Source organism: Bombus bifarius, unplaced genomic scaffold (genome assembly GCF_011952205.1).
Source record: "Bombus bifarius isolate JDL3187 unplaced genomic scaffold, Bbif_JDL3187 scf7180000008213, whole genome shotgun sequence".
NCBI lineage: Eukaryota > Metazoa > Arthropoda > Insecta > Hymenoptera > Apidae > Bombus > Bombus bifarius.
This window is the reverse complement of record NW_022884516.1, coordinates 1,728,358-1,747,762: the sequence shown is the minus strand read 5'-3', so window position 1 is coordinate 1,747,762 and position 19,405 is coordinate 1,728,358. Positions and strand designations below refer to the sequence as shown.

Below are 19,405 nucleotides of genomic sequence, written 5' to 3'. Positions count from 1 at the left end.
TCTAACCAAGGCTCCTTCTTTCTCTTTCAATTTTTCTCTCGTGGATCGAACAACGCAATTTATACCATCTTTTCGTCAGCGCATTAAATTTCACGAACATCCCCGAGAGCAAATTCAGGAGTTTCACGAAATGCTTCATTTTTTAAGGCAGTTTAAACGTCGTTCCAAGATCCGCCGTTTTCTCTTTTCCCTCCCTTTTCGTTTCGTCGTCCGAACGTCGCGGTCCGTGGCACGACGATCTTTACAATTTCAGAACGCTACGACGAATTACGCTCGACGCACCGTCGGAAAAAAAATTATCGTCTCGTGCAGGTTTTCTTTCGAGCGTCCTCTCTCTTTTCAGTGTGCTGCGTGCACCTGTTGCGCCTTTGTTGCGCACCGTGAAACGCAACGAGGTATTCTTTTCGGTGGCGCTCAACACGACCAAACACCGAGCAATCGCATGCAAACACGACCCTAGCACGCTCGCCTCGCGCACCCACTCGTAGGTATTTCACAATTACCTGCCAACCGCGGCAATTGCCAACCGACATTCTACGTTTAATTTACCATCCTTCATAATACAGTGGTTTATTAATAGTGCGCTTTATCCTTTCCGTTTCCTAAATTCCGGTTGAAAATCTGTATCTCTGTTGTATAGCGCTCTTCTTGGTGAAAAGATGACGACAGAAAACAAATTTCAAACTTTTATTATTTATCTCTGATCTACAATTCTCCTTTCAGTTGACGTCTTAAGAAGTTAAAACAAGATTTTCTATGAATTTTAATTTTCGTAAAATGTTGCAGAATATAAACGAAGAAGGGAACATTTTATACTATTTTATTAAAGACAATTTCTTGTTATTTTAACACGTATGAAATTTTTAACAAAACTCGATATTTCAGCCTTAATTACCGACGAAATGTACGTTCGTTATTCATTTTTCCATAATGTATCGAATGAAGCGTAATTACCAAATTATATTTGATTAGCCATACGTTCTAATACCAATGAAAAGAAAATCGAGGCGTACCAAAAATTTCCTCCATCCGTGTATATACATTTCCTTACAAGCTCCATGATATTTTCCCCAAACGAAAACAAATCTTTAATCCAAAGCATCGAAGATATTCCTCAAAGGAGCTGCGTCATCGAGAATCCGATATTTACTTTCTATTTCGTCTATCCACAAAACAAGCGCAAGCCGAACGGAAGGGAAAAAACTTAGGAGTCGATCCACGAAATCGATACGAATTCTCCTGCTCTCCTTTTGCGCTCCGACAGAAATCGATTTATACTTTCTCTGGGAATGCTACTTTTCTACTTGACTTGAATTTTGCGGTATTTGAAAACCACGTTAACGTATGTTAATAAAAACGATTTCCTTTTCGTCGAGAAAATCGCAAGATGGTAAATTCTGGATGGAAGTCGAGAGAAACGATGGAGCATAGGCCGGCAAACGGAATAAGCGAACTTTCGTTCACGCGGTGTGCAGAGGGGAAGGTAAAAGGAGTACAGGCTAATCTTTCCGCGCCAGATACACCGACGAGCAGGGACGATGAAGTCGATCGAACGCGGTGATGTGTGCGGACTCGCGAACTTTTCCCACGAGCCGTCCTCGGGCAACGATTCAAAATCTTGCCTATTTATTGCTTGCCCGGAGCGAGCCGAATGATTATCGGAAAAGATGTCGAAGCCTGCGAAATTCCTGACCCGATTGGGTTGTCTGGACACGTCGTGTTCGTCGAACCATCGCGATCGATCCTCGCGATCGATCGTCTCGAATCGTTTCGCCGTGCTATCAAATTTCCCAACGAAACGGCGATATTCTTGTTTTCCTTTGCGCTTTGCTTCCAAGATATAGGGAAAGTCCATTGATTTCGTCTCGTGTGTAGCTTACGTAAATAGTCTGGGAGAGTTAGGGGAACGTTGTATAATTCTCCTTGCGTAGCGCGGAGCTCGTTTCAGATTAGACAGGGTGGTACGAGTCGATGTGTAATCGTACAAGTGGAATGGAGCCGTCTTTGAGCGGATATAGGAATCGTATCTCTGGTCGTGCAAGTAGTATTATAGAAATCGTCCCTTGCTATGTAAGCGATATACGAACCCTTCTGAATCAGATAAGTAGAACGGGGATGGTTCCTGATCAAGAAAATATCGTAAATCGCATACAGTACGAGCAAGTGGTATAGACGTTATATCGAGAGAACAGTAGTATGGGCTGATATATGATCCAACAAGTAGTTTAAGACGGTACGCGGTCAGGCAGTGACACGGGCGGTGACAGTGGTTGAACAAGAGTCGTAAAAAGCCATTCGCGTTCAAGCAAGTAAAGTAGGTCTAGTGTATATACCAGCTAATAGCGTCAATTACATTCTGAAGCTTATAAATTGCATTAGCGAATCTGTTTTTCTTGTCGTTTAATAAAATATCAACAAGTAACTGAGGCAATTTCTCGCAAAGTATAAAAAAAGTGATCTCATTGCCGCAATCTGATAAATCAGTAAACCGTGGACCGAAAAGAGCTGTTTAAAGAGAAAATTTTGGAAGTGTCTGCACTTAAGTAACGTAAATATTTTTCACGGATTAAAAGACTCGCAAACATACGTCCTCTCCTTGAGAGCGGTGACTGGATCTGAATATTTAACGCTTCCTCAGAGTTTCGCTGTCAGCAACTCTGTAACATCCTCGGCGAGTCTATCCTCTGTAGACGATTTTTAAAAAACCGCTCAACTATAATTAACCGAGTCGACGAATTTTTAGTAGGCGCCATAAATACAGTTTCCGGAGTTGAATCCGGGCGAGATTTCTTTCTCACAGACTTTCGAATTTTAACAAAATAACGTTAAAGTTTGCTCAAGTTGAAGTTCCAGACAGACATTACCGGCTTCACGAGCGTCAAGTTTCCTTAATGAATGACAATGAATCTTTTCAGGCAATGATGGGCCGCGATAGCGAAAGCTAAACGACACGTGGCGCAATAAACGCGAACGACACCCGATTCATACGCGGAACGTTACGAGCATCCCGTTAATGAAAGTCGCACCGGATAATCGCAGTGAAAGACGCGACATCGCGCGAGAACAATTTCTTGCCGGTCGGATGGAGCAGAGTCGCGGCAAGAGAAGCGTCGCTTGATTAAATTCAGAAAAAGGTGACGATCTTTAAGCGCGCCGCTAAGTGAATCCCGTGATCCCTTGCACAGTTTAAACTTTCAATTTTGTAAAGATTATTTCGATGACGAAGCGGTATCGCACGTTGTACAGGAATATTCGCGTAATATCTGTCGAGGTGAATCTCAGTCAAGTATCTATCTATGTAGTCAAACGTCACTTTCAGTAGTTCCGTTGAGAAATTCGTCAGACCTCCTGTGCTTTGCGTTATCACGAGAAACTACCGATGAAGTATACTTCATTGTAATTCAATACGAACTTCTCCAGTGATATCTTGTTATTGCAGTCCTCTTGTATTATAATTACGTTCCCCTACTACCGTCGAGTAAAATAATTCGTTCTTTACTTTTACATTATCGATGTGTCTGCAAATTTCCAGATTCTCGTTGAGATTCGCTACTTTAAAAAAAAATGTTATTTCGTCTCGCTTTTTCCCCGTAACTTTTGCTTAACACGATTATTAAATCCTATTTGCCTGTTATAAAAAAAATTCCTTCGGAAGCATTCGCTTCGCATAAAAATCAATGTTTCTTCGTCGCTTCGGCAACTTTTCTCTCCGCTTCTTTTTTCACCTTCCTTTTTATCCTCCTTCCTTCTCGCTCCTTAACTTCAACACAAGCGTTCCTTCTGATATTCGCGGAGAAATCGATCGTCGAAGGAGGTCGGTGCCGGCGATATTGTGAAATTTTACGAACCATAGATATCTGGGAAATTCCTGGTTCGGCCAGACGTGGCACCATATGTGCGAAACGCAGCTCGGTACCGTTCGAAATTGTTTTTAGCGTTATGTTTCTGTATTAACGCGGCCGGCACGCTTTCTTCCCGGCTTAAACGCGCACCCTTGCACCTATTATTGGCCTGGCATTTTGGGGGGGAACGGCACTTTCTCTGCAGACACCTGGCCAATTACGTATATACAGAGTTAACTATCCGACACGAAACATTTCAAGAATATCTTCAACATATAAGAATTAAATAATTTATCTATAATAAACGCGAGTGCAGCGAGACGAGCCTCTACAGGCTGCTATTGTTCTCATATCGCAATATGACGATATGACACAACGAGTGTCCTGCGGCTATTATTTTACTTCAAGAATAAAAATTTTTTTATTATCGAAGTTCGTGCGATCCTCCTAACTGTTAATAATTTTATTTCGATTAAAACGAATCTCGCTAAAGTGCATTCATTTACTTTCGCTTGAACTTTGAATCCGATTTGAAATCTAAAATAATTCGCTCCTATAAATGCATTTCTCGCGAATTCACCGCAAATAATTCGTCGGCAATAATCTACTGGGTCGTCCGTTCTCACAGCAGCTACTTCTTCGCCGACAGTGGGAATTACGGACACGTTTCACGATTGTTTAAAATATTGCATAATCGGCGAGGCAATCTTCGAAATCGGACACCTTTCGCGGCCAATTGAATTCAGAAAACAGAAGGGTAATCGAGAAGCTTCTATCGCCTTTTCAACTCCGCCTCTCGAACCGTATGATCGTCGACGATTCAGGTGTTTTATAAGCTTCGCGTCTGCATGTTTGCCAATGAAATTCCACGGAGATAGAAATCAAATATGAATCGTTATCCATGTGAAACGGTAATGGAAACGCGCGTTGGATGCAAGGGTTCCGAGTGTATAATATAATTCGATTCGCGTTGCGATTAAATCCCTTTTGATCGAGAGAGGTGGTCTTTCCTTTTCTCTCGGAGAGTTGGGAACACGCGATGCCACGGCGCGCCGCTAGGTAAACCGGTATTAATTCAGTGACCTGGATAGACGGGGCAAGCCTTCTGTTAGTCGCCGGCCAAACCACTTTATTTCCACTTTATTACGTTAAAAATTCGCGATGCGTTTGCTTCGAGCCGAACGAAGGATCGAACCGTCTCTCTTGGGCCAATTCGAGTTAACGAGCAAAAAGTACACCGTGCTGCGTTCGTTAATATCACTTCTCCGCAATACTCTGTACGATTCTCATATGCGTTTTCCAGCAGATTTTTCCGCGCTACCGTGTAGAAAACAGAATACCATTTTTTTCTTTTCTCCCATCAGACGCAAAATGTGATTCGATCGATTCGATTTCATTCGATTTCCGAATCGTTCGTTCGTCTTTCCGATGATTGTCCAACGAGTACTTGGAACAAGATGCACGGTTTTCATGCAAAAGCGAAAAACTGTCTTATTCTGAGTGGGTTGTTCGATGGACTTGATAACTCAAAAGTCGGCAAGAATATTCTTTCATCGGACATCTTTTTGAAGAAAGCGGGCTTCGAAGGAAAATTTATCGCTGTTCCTTCGTACAGCTTTTACCGAATGGCAATTAATGATAAAGGAAATAGAGACGAGCGGAAATTCGGATAGATCTTTAGGCAGAGATAAACATTCACAAAGGTGAAAAGTAACGTTCGGAAAGGCCGGCAAAAATTAGGAAAAAGGGGAATAAATCACGGAGTATACTGGGCCAATTTCTCACGAGCTAACTATAATTCGTTGCGTTGACGGTGCACCCACGTAGTCGAATATTACAAAAAAACGACTCTGATTAGCGAAACGTAAGCGTTGTACGGAAGATGGGATATCGAGTAGTTATAATGAAATTAAAAAGCGATCGAGATTCCAAAAGTTTGGTTAAGAATGGCGAGATGTTGGTTGAAAAGTTGGAGGAAGAAGCGTATGTTCACGGGGGAATATATTATATAACCAGCGTACCAAGGAACCCTCTTTTCCTTCCGAATCCTTTCCTCTCCTCGATTCGCGATCGCATTACACAGATCTGGAACCTTTCCAACGGAGCAAGTTCGTGATTTTTAGACTGAAAATTGAAGCGAAAAGTGTATGCAAAGTGTGTCTGGATTTTTCTCAGATTCCACCGTCCGCTTTCACATCTGACGATACGATCTTCCGGTTATAAGCCAGAGTCGATCCATCTTTTCACTTAGAGAACGCTGAATTAAGGAGGTCGTTTATTCATTCCGAAGGAGGAACCCAAAGGTCCCGTGTATTTCCCGCTTCCGTTCCGGAAACGAAGGAAATCGGACGATCGAGTAAAATTGGACGGCGAAAGAGCGAATCTCACGGTTAAAAGCAAATATATTCTATAAATATGCGTACAATCGATCGAAATCGTACAATCAATCGAATTTGAGATTTCTACAAATTCGTGATAATTCGATTCGACTTCGATTAAAGAAATCTCCTATATTTGAACTGTACGAATAATTATAGATGACAATATCTTTCCAAATCGATATTAAAATCGTAGGAAGTTTGATCAGATTTCGGTAGAAATCGTTAATAATAATCTCAACGTGACACGATCGAGGTTAATTTTCATCGTGGTCGATTCTATGGTTTTGCAAAATCGTTGGTGAAATAATAGAGACCTCGTTGCCGTTCGCGTTTGTCTGGCGATTTTATATTAATTTCACCACAGTATTTCAACGGGCATAGAGAACCGGTCCGATCGGATGCATCGCGAGACCGTAGCGTTTTCATGGAAAACGGGAGAATAAAATTTCAAACTACGCGTGCAGATTTATCGAGCGGACAGGCGCACCTTTTTCAGTTCGTCGAATGAAACGCAAAACTTCGATGCTTCCGCCCTCTTCCTCGCCCCTTTCCCGCTTCGTATCTACCATATATTCCCTGGCATCGCGAAAATTCCGATGAAATTGTGGATGGAGGACGCGAATGGGAAGCAGTAGCGGCAAGGATTCTTGCGCTGCCCCTGTCGTAGTTTTTGTTTCGCCCTGGATTCTCTTTTGAAGTGAACGGACCCGTGAATAATGAACCGCTTCTTCAGCCCCGATACATCCTATCGGAAAAATTGGAAAATATCTGACACAAAGTACGGTCGCTAAATGTTCACGTATCTTTTTTCCATTCTCATCTTTCTCTCTTTTCTCTCAAACCCTTTCGTGGAAAATATTTCATGTAATTTCACCCCTGTTTACCGGATGATTCGGTAACTCGATCGAGTCGAAGGACAGATTTTCTGATTATCTCCAACTCACTCCGTTTTATCGAATTTAATGCTTCGAGTTTAATGGCTTTTTCATTCGTATTTATATTAAAATTGAGAGACGAGTTCTCTGCGAATGACCGATTTTACTTCGATATGTTCTGTGAAAAAAATAGCAGTGTCAAAAAACGTTGCAAGGAAACGAGATACAAAGACTATAGATATTACGGTATAATGTACGAAACATTGCGTTGATATTTCCAGCGGACGCGTATTTTATTACGCGAAATCGGGACACGTGTCAGAGATCGCAATTTCGATGCAACGAAAAATCTGCGCGTCTTTTCCTTTCCATGATCCATTTCGTGGAGCGTTCCGTGCGGCAATTTTTGGCAAGATCGAGAGCACGATGCGATTTAATGAACGTGACTGGATCTTATCGGCTGGGAAACGAAACTCTGGAACGGCAGAAATCTTGTTGAAACGCTTGGCACACTCTTCGACTACATAAACACGATCAATTTGGATGGAAAACATGATTCTTATTACTGCTATTCTCTTCTCTCCTCTCCTCCTCCCTCATCCCCGGTCTCAACTCGGATAAATTTACATTTCCTTGTTTCCAGTTTTTGCAACGGCGCATCAGGCGGCTCGAAAAACAGTATTGTTCGATCGAAATCCTCGTTGTGAATAACAATGATGCAGAAAATCATTGGTTACAGCACCTTCGTGATTTTCCGTCGAAAATATCGTAACACCGTGAAATATTCAGTCGTTACGATCTGAATTTTAATTCTACTTCAATGTTTCATTAGCTCTGTAATATATTTGAATGATGGGTCTTCTATCCTGCTTTTATTAAAAAGGAATAAGGTTACGTACGTTCCTGTATTTAAATCTCCGATGAATTTGTTGTTATTAATTTCAATAAACGGAAAATGGACTAGTAATATTCTCGTTCAATGTGCTTTATAATACATCTACGCTAACAATGAGAATGAGATTTCTATCGTATCACATCGCCGAATGTATACTGGAATCAAAATTCAGTTTAGAGAAAATTCGTTTAGAGAAAAGCTCGTTAAAAGAAAAAACGTAAAGAAAAACGATGGAAATCAGCCAAGAGTGCTTAGCCGATTCATCGTAGAGTAACTATTACAATTTCTTATTTTAGGAATCTTCATTTATAAGGCTTATCGTTAGCCGTATTCGACACAATCCTGGAGTCGAATATCGAAACAAAATTAATCTAAACAAAATTCTCCATAAATAAATTCAGCAGTAGTAGCTGAAATATATCCGGCAAGATTTTTCATCGTTACGAGGTCACGAATCGGTGAACTTATCGGGTCGTTGGATTTGTTGCAGAGGCACCCCGTGGGACGTACCTGCTGATAGATGGTCGTCGGTTGGACCCGGGCAACCAGTTCGTCCCTGTAAAGGAGGGTTCCGAATTGACGTTAGAGTGTGCCGCTGAGGGTGGAAATCCACCGCCCGATTTAGCATGGGGGATGACTCTGTCTCAGGCCACTTTAGACGGACCAGAGCAACCGCCGGACAATCTGACCGTGTTGCCCTCCACGTCCGGCAGACGCAGCGGAGCTCACCTTAAGGTCCTGAGGGGACACCATAACGCAACCATCGCCTGCGTCGCCCGTCACGTCACCCTCACCATACCCATGAACGCGAGTATTCTGCTCGACGTCCAATGTGAGTAATGTTTCGACATTTTTTTCTCTTCCTCCTGTTTCTCTCTTTCTTTTTCTTGTTTTGCTTTTTGTTTCGCGTCTCGGCTATTTATTCGAGCGAGGTTAAGGTTAAGGTCCCCCTTGAAAAAGACGAGGGTGAAATTGCGTGAAACGTGCGAACACAGCGAAACATGGCAAAACTTGGCACGAAGGTTGTCGTGTTTAAAGTTGTTCCAACGTTTAGGATATTAATCGAATACTTTTTTGTGGGATTCTATTGGTCTCGTGTCTGGTGTTGAGAGGCCTGCTTTGATAAATGATTTTGTCGTGTGCTGTTAGGTTATTGTAAACTGTTTCGGAATATATCGAAACTTTGACGATAGACTTGCTAGAGATTTTAAATAACTTTTTATAGATAAATTTAGAGAAATATCAACGTAAAAAGTTCAGATACTTAAAGACCTTCCTATTCTTATATACTTGAGCAACGTTGAAATTCGTTTCAGGATACTCTCGTTTGTCTGACAAAAATTGTTTCTTTCTCATTTATATTGTACAATACCCTGCTATTTTAAATTTATGAATTCACCAGTGTTTTATTGGTCGCCGTGATAAATGAGTTTCCCGTAAAATTTCAACGACAAATGAGCGGTTCAAGAAGGACTGTAAGATTTCATCGGCGAGATCGTCAACACGAGCACGATGAACACACTGTGATATCTTGTTTTAAACTGTCTTTATGTAGCCCCGGAGTTATTGTCGCTGTCTCGTCTCGAACTCATCACCTTAGCCTGCCCTGAAACTATCGTATAATTTCGAGCGTTTCACCGTAAGCTGTCTCGTCATTTGCTCGTCTCGTCTGGTCTTCGACCTTTCCACTTTTCTCCAGAAACTCGCAACGCTCGCCACCCGTGACCTGCTCTTTCTACGCCGTAAAACTTAAACTCTCGCAAGTTCGAGGTAGGGAATTTTCTGATGCTTTGTGAAATAATAGAACATCTTCCTTCTTTCGTGAACCATAAAAAGAATCTTTCTCCATCTGGACGCTGTTTCAAGTAATAACATGGAAGAGGAAATCTACAGGTCAATTTGGTGTTTTCAGATGAAACGTCCAGTTTTTTCATGCTCAAATTCAATAACCTCTGGATTGATAAAACGATGTTCTTCAGCAACGTCCTTTCCATTAAATTGCTATATCGTTTGATGGCTATACAACGTTTAGAATATGCTTTTGTTACCTGGTTTCCTGACCAGGTTAAGTACAGTCGTGCGTTAGAGAAGATCATCCAGACAATCTGCTACTTTATTATCCGCGTACATTTACCTCTAAATACAATAACTTTCATTTCGTCTATAAAATGCGTTGCACGTCTATTGCAAACAATTTTTGTCTTCTACTTGACTCTTTCTCGGTTTCTTTCGTCTCTTCTAAAAATTCTATGCTAAACCTTTCGTAAAGTATTCGCGCTATGTAATGCACCGTATTCCAACGCGTTACTCCCATTTGTCTGAAAATAAATTAAATTAAAATAACTTGGCAAACTATACCGGAGTATATATTATTATACGTTCTATGTTGCTTTATCACCGAAAGATCAATATTGCTATTTAGTACTATACACGGCACAAATCTGAATATCTAAGCAATTTGTATTCCGCTCCTGGTATTGTAGGAAGTTGTACCCTATTTCTGCGACTGCTACAACTTATCAGGATAATACGGACTTAGCACGCTAAACAATTAGAATTTATTAACACTAACACTCAACATTGTTCATTCCAATCTGTCACAAGGACCTATCTACCTTCAAACTAACTTTATCTTCCCTACTGTATACGTATTACGCGTATATTCTCCTATCCAAGCAAAACCTTCCAAATATACGTCACGCTATACATCATGATTCATATACAGGGAAGAGGAAAAAATCAACTTTTACGATGGTATTCACCCACGTCGTTGTTTCAGTCTATCTGGAACGCAGCCCTCGACACAACGAGCAGCCACGCAATTAGGTCACCAATCCCATTCTATACTTTCGCTATCACGGTATAATCCTCGATGTCTCGTCTCGAACGAAACGAATCCTATTTATCCCCTCCCCCGCCGTCTTCCTCTCGTTGTCCAGCACACATCGTCGTTATTAAGGGTGTAACGAGGAGAAAGGGAGGAAAGGATACAGAAGAAGAGATCCGAGGAAAAGTTACGAGCGTATTATTTAGTTGATGCCGCGTTGAAATTGCCAGTGGCCACGGTCGAGATCTAATTTTCGTAGACTTCGTAGCCAGCACAATTCCTGTTGAAATATTAGGTAGAAGAAATCGCGATACGGGGACCTGGCGGCTAAAAAAGCCCCGGCCGGTCGCTGGGTGCGTTTTAAAAATGGGCTTAATTCAAGTCGAGCGGCAAGGAAGTGTTATAATTCTGCGGATCGTTTTTCCCCCTGGCTTGCTCTCTGCTCGATGGGAGAGGGGTGGACAGAAACGTAGCAGCTAACGGGATTTCAGTGGTATTAGAACTGGGACGAGTATCGTTGTCTGAACGACGAGAATGCCACGTGTAGGAAAGCAATAATTTAATTAAGTTACGTTTCTTCGCTGTTATTACACGCTGCGTTGTTATTTCATTTCTAAGAACTTGGAATTAACATTAGAGAAGGAATGTGTATGGGGAAATTTCAAGTGAAACAAATTATGCGATTAACTTGAACTATCGTTCGTGATAACTCTGCTGGTCTCGCCACTACTGTGTGGCTAATATTATTAATAATAAAATAATTCAGTTAGTTAATAATACTCGGTGGTAATTAGAAATTAAAGTATCATTGAAGTAAGTAATCATAGATATTCCATCGAATTAGATCATTTGTGGTTGCAACTGAAGAAAGGAAAGTTTTAGTCGATTGAATTGTATCAAGGGATTCTACTATTATAAACAGTGCTAACAGAGTTAATTAGAGTATTAAATTCGACAAAAAGTAACAAACTGAATAATGCAGAAAACGCAGGATACGTTGAGAGAAATAAGAGGACTTCCGCTGATGTTCCATGCGCGCGCCCTATTTTTCAGATTATTAATTCCACGGCAAATTACTCAAAATTTTCCAACGGGCCTGGAATTTATCGGGTCATAGCCTTGGCCATAGTCGTTTAGTGTTTGAGTAAATTTTCCACTGGCTTCAAAACTCCGTGGGCCACCGTTTATCGCGAACAAATTAGAGTCGTTGATGCAACCAGAGAAGGAAACTAGTTTCTTCGAGACGTCTCGTAAAATCTACCGCACTAGAAAAGAGATTTCGCATCCTATCTCGCCCTGAGGAATGAAGCAACGGGGGATAACAAAGCCGAGCAAGAAGGGAACACCGTTAACCGCGCACGGTAACGTCCAACGTGTACGCTTTATTTTCTCTTGGTCAACTTCTTGCTGTTGCCTTCCTCGAGAAACCGGCGAGATCCCTGTTAGTTCGAGTTTCCGAAAGCGGTTATACATCCCTCCGGGGAGCTGACTTGTTGTTACACGTAAAATCACGCGGGTCGTTCAAAGGAATTGAATTTCACACGTCCAATGTCTCGGATATTTCGCGATGACGTGGTCTTTTTTTCTGGAATTTTCAAATTAAATTCTCAAACCGGTACACGATAGTACAAACTCGACGAAATTGTTGCAGCAGAATTATGGATGAGATAAAGAATAGATTTATCACGCAATGTATTTTGTTGTTCCGCATCTTGGAAGCTTTACAACACCGTTATCATTTTATCATTACAGTTTACACACATTCCCTTTTTTGAAATTTACATTAAATTTCAAACCATTCGTTTTATAACTTTATGTGAGACGCTGTTTCGTACTTGTATCAATATTTTATACTTTCATCGCCATAAAGATGTAAAATAATTGGTAGTTAAAAAGAAAAAAAGGGGAGAAACGTGTCTCGCGAAGAATTACATTCATTTCATTTATTTATACACTATCTCTAATTATGCACCCATTTAATATCTCTCGCATACATAAATATTGATGTACATACACAAATTTAAGCACTGACTAATATTGCATTTTTAGTTAGTTAATTAGTATATTCTGCCTAACCGTTGATCTAATTTCACATGATCATTAAAAATCTAAGTTCTCATGAGCCCAACCTACGTAAATACCTAAAACGAAGGAACGTAAAGGGAAATCTTTTTGAAGCGTTAGGTGATCCAAGGGTGGAAACATATTTCCACAATCTCGGTACAAAAATATTGGGCGACATTTTATAGACGCAACAATCACGATTCGTGCTTCAACGCAACGATAATTCGAAAAATAATTATAGTAAGCGCGACCGAGGACTATTGCAACAATAATTCTTAAACTGAATATAAAAATAATTGAACTTTAATATCTTCGTATCAAAATACTCTATCACATTATAATAAAGTTTCTATTACGAAAAGAAAATAATCGAATTGTTCGACATATTATCATGAGACCGAAAATGAGACAAAAAATTATCAACTATAATTTACATTATCGTTACAATAATTTCAAGTTTCACTACAACCAAGTCGTAGGATATCCGACTTTACTACAAAGCACTTAATTGAAGTTATTTCAATGTTTGTTATTTATACAAGTGCCTATTCACATTTCATTGATGTTTGGCTTTCGCAAATATGTATTCATATTGGATATGTTCTGCTTTTACATCCACTTATTCAAACTAATTATCAACAATATATCGTTCATATTAATTATAACGTTTAATATTATATTAATATTATTATCATCAACGTCATATTGTTGGTATCAAGAACGCCATATGCAAGGTTTTCCCTGAATTAATATGATATAAAACATAGGAAAAGGAAATATTATTATTCATGGGTATAGTAAACACCCACGGTCATTATGCTCGTTAAAAGTTTCACCTAATACAACCATTCACCCGTGCCGATTTTAACTTTTCATCCTATGATACGATCGAGTGATCAGAGCAACAAGAATGCATGAAACTCACCGTAAGATGTAGAAAATGTTGTCATCGATGCTACAATATCCCAGAAGAACGATGTATCGTGAAAATCGTCATCAGTGGAGGCCTCGGAGATCTTTAAAAAATGTGCAATATTGCAATTTATTTTTAAAGACAATGCTCATTATTTAAAAAGTGTAGAATTTCGTGAATTTGTTATCGTTATCGTTATTGTACTGTTTGCTACATTGTATTAAATGTAAAATTTGAATAAAACATAATACCGAAGATTACAGTTTGATAATAATAAAAATTGCAATTCTTCGATATAAAATTTTAAAATTTCTAGCTCTCTGAAATATAATATTAACGATATAATATTAAAAAAATTTTATTTTTTAATGGATAATAATTTCATTCAAAATGTAAAAAAGAAAATAAAGACACTTACATCGTTGGTGCTTTGGAGAGGTTGGATCCTCTTGAGACAAACACTGACTCTAATACCGAGATGAATATTGAAAAAGAGAAATGTGTACGTAAAAGAAGGAAAATAAATTCAAATAAAAAAAGAAAAAAAAAAGAAAATAATTTACGAAATAACATTGACTCTAATTTCGCCGTATGACAATCGTAATTAGATTTAATTAGAGCTATTGTACCTTGAAAAACGTTCAAGATCCTACATCCTACACAGCAAACACTGATTTTATCGACCGCATTGCACGCGGTCACAAAAGTTCTCTGAAAAAAAAGAACGAAGTGCGTTAGTAGAGAGAGTAGCAAAAAAGAAAAATATTTTGTTTTCCCCTTGTTTCCTAATGAACGTTGGTTTAAAACAATACTGCTATTTTATTTATTAAATTATCAATTAGCTAATATTCATTTCTCGTCAGTGAATATTGGAATATTCTGAATGCAATATAACCTATTTGCAATATTATGTAGCTATGTTATAAATGCTTGCTATCAGGTTTCAATAATGTATTTGTAATAATAATTTGTCTTGTTTACTAGATATGTATATACTCGAGAATGCTTACAACTTGCAACAGATTAAAATTTCTCATGTAAACATCCCTAAAGGAATTGATAATGATACATAAAAGAAACCTACCTGAGACTAACCTACAATCGAAACGTATTTCATCACGAAAATACAAATTCAGTGATAAGGTTATTACAGAGAGATCGCTATCGAAGTACAGTAAAATGTAAAAGCTACTTGAATTCCTTGTTCAAGTGTTACAAAGTCTACGTTCATTTTAACATTGTCAATAAACTATAGAATTATTTATAACATAGCTGCATTACGTATTAATTCTGTGTTACGCGTTATTTGTCAATCGTATGTTAAATGCGTAGTTTATAGTTCAATAAAAGTACATACATCAGCTTTTGTTACAGCAAATCAAATCTGTCAATCAGGTTATCTGCATTCAATTCTCATCGAATGGATCATTAATCACCGTGACGTTCTATTCTTTCGAAATCATTTCTGCGGTCTAACAACGATCTGTACAAAAGAAAGCCAAAGATTTAAAATAAATGTAAAGTAAACGTACAAACCGATACCAATTATATCAAAATACAGCAATAACGTAACTCATATTGTGTCTTAGAATCTCGTAATGTCGTAAATAAACGACGTAAGTAAAAATAGCGTAGACAAAGGACGAGAAAGAACGGGAAAGAATTAAAACTACTTGACTCTTTTATATAACGTACAATAAATTATTCTATAAATGTATATAAATATAAACAAACCTAATAATGATGTATAATCAGCAAGAAATAACTACGCAGTCGAGTGACGCCGTGTAACGCAGACGAAACTTTGTTGACATATCTTAACGCTACGATTTTCGACCGGGAAATGGCGATTGAAGTCGCACTCTAACCTACTCGATTTCTAATTGGCTGGCGCCGTTTAACGTGCTACGATTATTCTTCCAATCACAGCAGCGCGCGAAATTGAAACATAGTCGCCGTAGAAATTTTCTCTTTCAATGAATTATGAGACTCCTGGACTGTATTATTCTTTAGAAATTTTTAGAGATTTCACCTTTTCCTTGATGAAAGGCGTATATACATACACAAACAAACGGTTTCCTGGAAAATTCAACTTTCAGCAAATATCGTAACAATGAACATTTTTCATACCATGATTTTTAACCAAGTATGCACAATACTGTACCTGGAAAATTTGCGTATATCGACTTAATTTGAACAAATGATACCATTTAGCGTGTAGAAAAAACAATAAGACATTGTTTGGTTAAATTATATTTGAAATAAAATGATATCTTTGTTTGGAAATTTCAGTTATACTTTATAAATGTTTATATTCTTTTATTATTCCCGCGTTGATAGTAACAATAATTATTTCTATATTAGATATCTACGTATATCTTTACATAACGATACAACGAAAGATGTATTTACTTTACCACTTTCAACGATGAATTATAAAATTATTAATAAAATTAATAAAATATAATTGCCAAATTTATTATTCTAAATCATAAAGATCGTAGTAAAACGTAATTACTTGAGAATACAGGACGCGAAATAACCCATAAGATGAAAAGTCCGTGTTGATCTTGTCTTCAATGCAATTAATTTTTATTTTCATCGTGTACTCGTTATCGTTTAATCTACGGTGGAGTTATTACCAAGTAGTATCAATTTTTCTACATTTTGCAGCCGTTTTCTTTCTGCTCCATTAATCGTGGCACGATTTTCTCCCGCAAATTATACGCTTACCGCGAACTATTCCGTCATTTCTGGTTCCCGTGAAGTTTCCTTTTTCTCGGAATCCTCTGGCCGCAACGAGAACCCATTGTGTCTCGACGTCACTTCGTCCCCTTAATTCTTCCGCGCTTGTTCTCCAGTGGGTGGAAAGGAAACCGGTGGTCAGTTACGAGTTCGTGAAACGGAAACTCGACCGTGGTCGTTCGATTCTTCACGGGACCAGAAAGGAAAAAAATATGGGAACAGAAAAAGGGATCGTTAATATCGAAATCAGTCATGAGGAACGGGGGTCGTTCCAGTTTCTTTATTCCTTCTTAAATTTATATCTTTTTCGAAACGTCTAAAGATATCAAAGTAATTTCCATAATAGCTCGATATTCTCGCAGACTATAACATTGGAACAAAAATATCGTTTCGTGAGTGAGGACCAGGTTACAAGACGTACCGTTCCGACGTTTACTCGGTCGAATTCGATCGTCGTAAAGTTCGTACGAGCTCGAGGAAAGACACACACCGACTGTACAGAAAGAGAACAATTATCAGTTCGATGTTGGATGACTCTAAAAGTTTCGATTTGAGAATTACGGCCAGCAAGACGGAAAGTTTCGCGAGGATCCGTTACGAACGACATTCGAGCAGAATCCTCTGGTATCCACCGAAGAATTGTTCGAGCAACTTCAATCAGTCTGTTCTTGCAGTTCGACGCTCTTTGAAAAACACTGGAGAAGTTTCTAAATACGGAAAATAAGGACTACAGGAAACTCCTCGGCGGTTCATCTTCAACGTGAAATAAACGCGTGTTCGGTTCCTCGTTTCCTGCACTAAAAATCAACCGATATTTCATCCAAATATCGTTGGCAAACTTTTTAAGAGATCTGCAACTATGTCAGAGTTCTTCGTTGGAATAGAAACAACGATTTCTTAAATATTTATATTACATAATAAAGAAATTCGGAATACCGGTGGGTAAACCTAGAAGATACCGAAAAGAACGATAGGTGTACGATCCGAGGTAGTTTGAAGCTTAATTGAAATTTAAGGAATTCGCAGAAAGTCGATGGGTTAGTAAATTACATTTTCCCTAATGGAGATTGTTCAGCGCGGGTCTACGTCATTTACCTAGCCGAAATACGGGGAATTCACCACCATTAAGCTACTTCACCTTCTCTTCTCGAAGGCTACTCTTGAAAACGATCGTGAAGTACAACGCAGCCCTCGTCAAACATAATAATATCTATAAAGGAAGATCGCGAAATACAGCGCAACCCTTGTGAAATTTAACAGAATCGATCACGGAATATCATGGCAAGAGTATCGAATTATCCTCTTCTATTGTACAAGACTCGTCTAATAAAAGAGGATGCTTGCTAAATTCTTCTATCATATCAAAAATCAAAAGAATGCAATCTGAAATAGTTGTAACGATTTGGTAACGATAGAATAGCGTGCTAGTAAACGAGAAAATAGCGAAAAGGAAGAAAGAATGAAAAGGAGATTATTCGTTGAGGAATTTCTCTACAACTTATTTCTTTCCTTATGCCGTTTCCAAACATTCTACACTGTTTTATTACTACGCTACCCTATATTTCACGCTGTTTCAAATACAACGAATCGATCTTCTTTTATTTCCCTCGATACGATACGCTACGCGATTCAACATTTCAATATTCAACGCCCCATAAAATCACTCGTAATCCAAATACAAAAGAAAAACAAGAGGAGAAAATAAGAAACGACGATTCTCAGATAAGTTTCGTTTCCTCGAGTGTGACACATACGGTCGCGTTCCATGCTTTACCGGGGCGAATTGTTTCCGGGCAATTGGGAGCGGAAAAAATTCGGGAGCACGGCAGTAGATATTTTCCGAGCTGGAGGAAACGCTTGCAGCGTCAAAGATGATGCGGGCGCGTGCAGCGAAGCCGAAGCGCCGTGAAGATGCATATTTTCTAGGCGAACAGCTCTGTGCACACCTTCGAGATTCCGGAAGGAGATGCGGGTGTTTCTCGAGCGATTTCTTCCGATAGCAAAGCACCGTTCCTACGGGTGGACCTGTCCTTTTCTCCGCGTTTTTCCGCGAATTTATATTCGCATGGTACCTGCGTTTCCGGATGTCGCTCTAGGAGACGTAGGGAAGAAGAGGAAGAGGAGATTAGAGGGGGCAACGGAAATGCCGTTGCGACGCTCGTCGACATCCGACCGGGCGAATTTTCCAACAGAACGGACGCCGAAGACGTTTTAGAAGACATTCGATGCCTTTACGACGCACCTCGAAACACGTAACGTGACCCATTTTGCCCATTGTGCATGTATTTACATGCCACACGCTCTCGTAAACACCTTGCCTCGTTCACTGCTCATATCATCCGATTCTCACTCTTGCACCGACCGATCTCGTCTTTCGTTTGTCACCAGATACTCGTTGGACGATGTCAGCGATTAATTAGACGTTTGTGGAATTTTAGCTCATCAGTTTCGTTGACTCTGTTTGTGCGTTAAGATGATTACATTATAATGGTCCCTACAATTATCTACGAGTCGTTGTTTCTCTCTCGACGTTTAAACGAAATGAATTATTTGAAGGGAATCTCAAGAAAACGCGTGGAAGAAGTATTACGTCGTCCGAAAAGTTTCTTTCGTTTTATGAGGAAACAATGGACGTACAACATTTTCCGTTTTATATTATCGTATCGAATTATGTATGATAGATTTTGTTCTATCGAAATAAAGATCACAACGTTCGACAGATCAGGTTTCATGTTTCTACAAAGATGCATCGTTGTAAAAGACGTGTCTGTAAAAGAAACACACTTTCCGGACGACCTAATAAATTTCGAAGGGACGAATGTCGCGTACTCAATCGTCGGCAACAAAGATTATTTGTAAAATA

The 19,405-nt window shown here is 39.2% G+C and overlaps 1 protein-coding gene and 1 long non-coding RNA gene across 2 annotated transcripts in view; one reads left to right on the top strand and one right to left on the bottom strand.

Moving 5' to 3' along the window:
* LOC117210973 (B-cell receptor CD22) overlaps window positions 1-19,405 on the top strand; it is a 314,738-nt gene that overhangs the window by 174,383 nt on the left and 120,950 nt on the right. The window contains exon 6 of the mRNA XM_033454474.1: window positions 8,484-8,825. Within this exon, the coding sequence (XP_033310365.1) occupies window positions 8,484-8,825 (342 nt within the window). The remainder of the gene's footprint in view (window positions 1-8,483; window positions 8,826-19,405) is intronic.
* On the bottom strand, window positions 14,356-15,647 carry LOC117210977. The gene is made up of 3 exons (XR_004488183.1): window positions 15,532-15,647; window positions 15,155-15,280; window positions 14,356-14,508 (listed from the first exon to the last, which is right to left on the bottom strand). It is a non-coding gene; the product is annotated as an uncharacterized LOC117210977 (long non-coding RNA).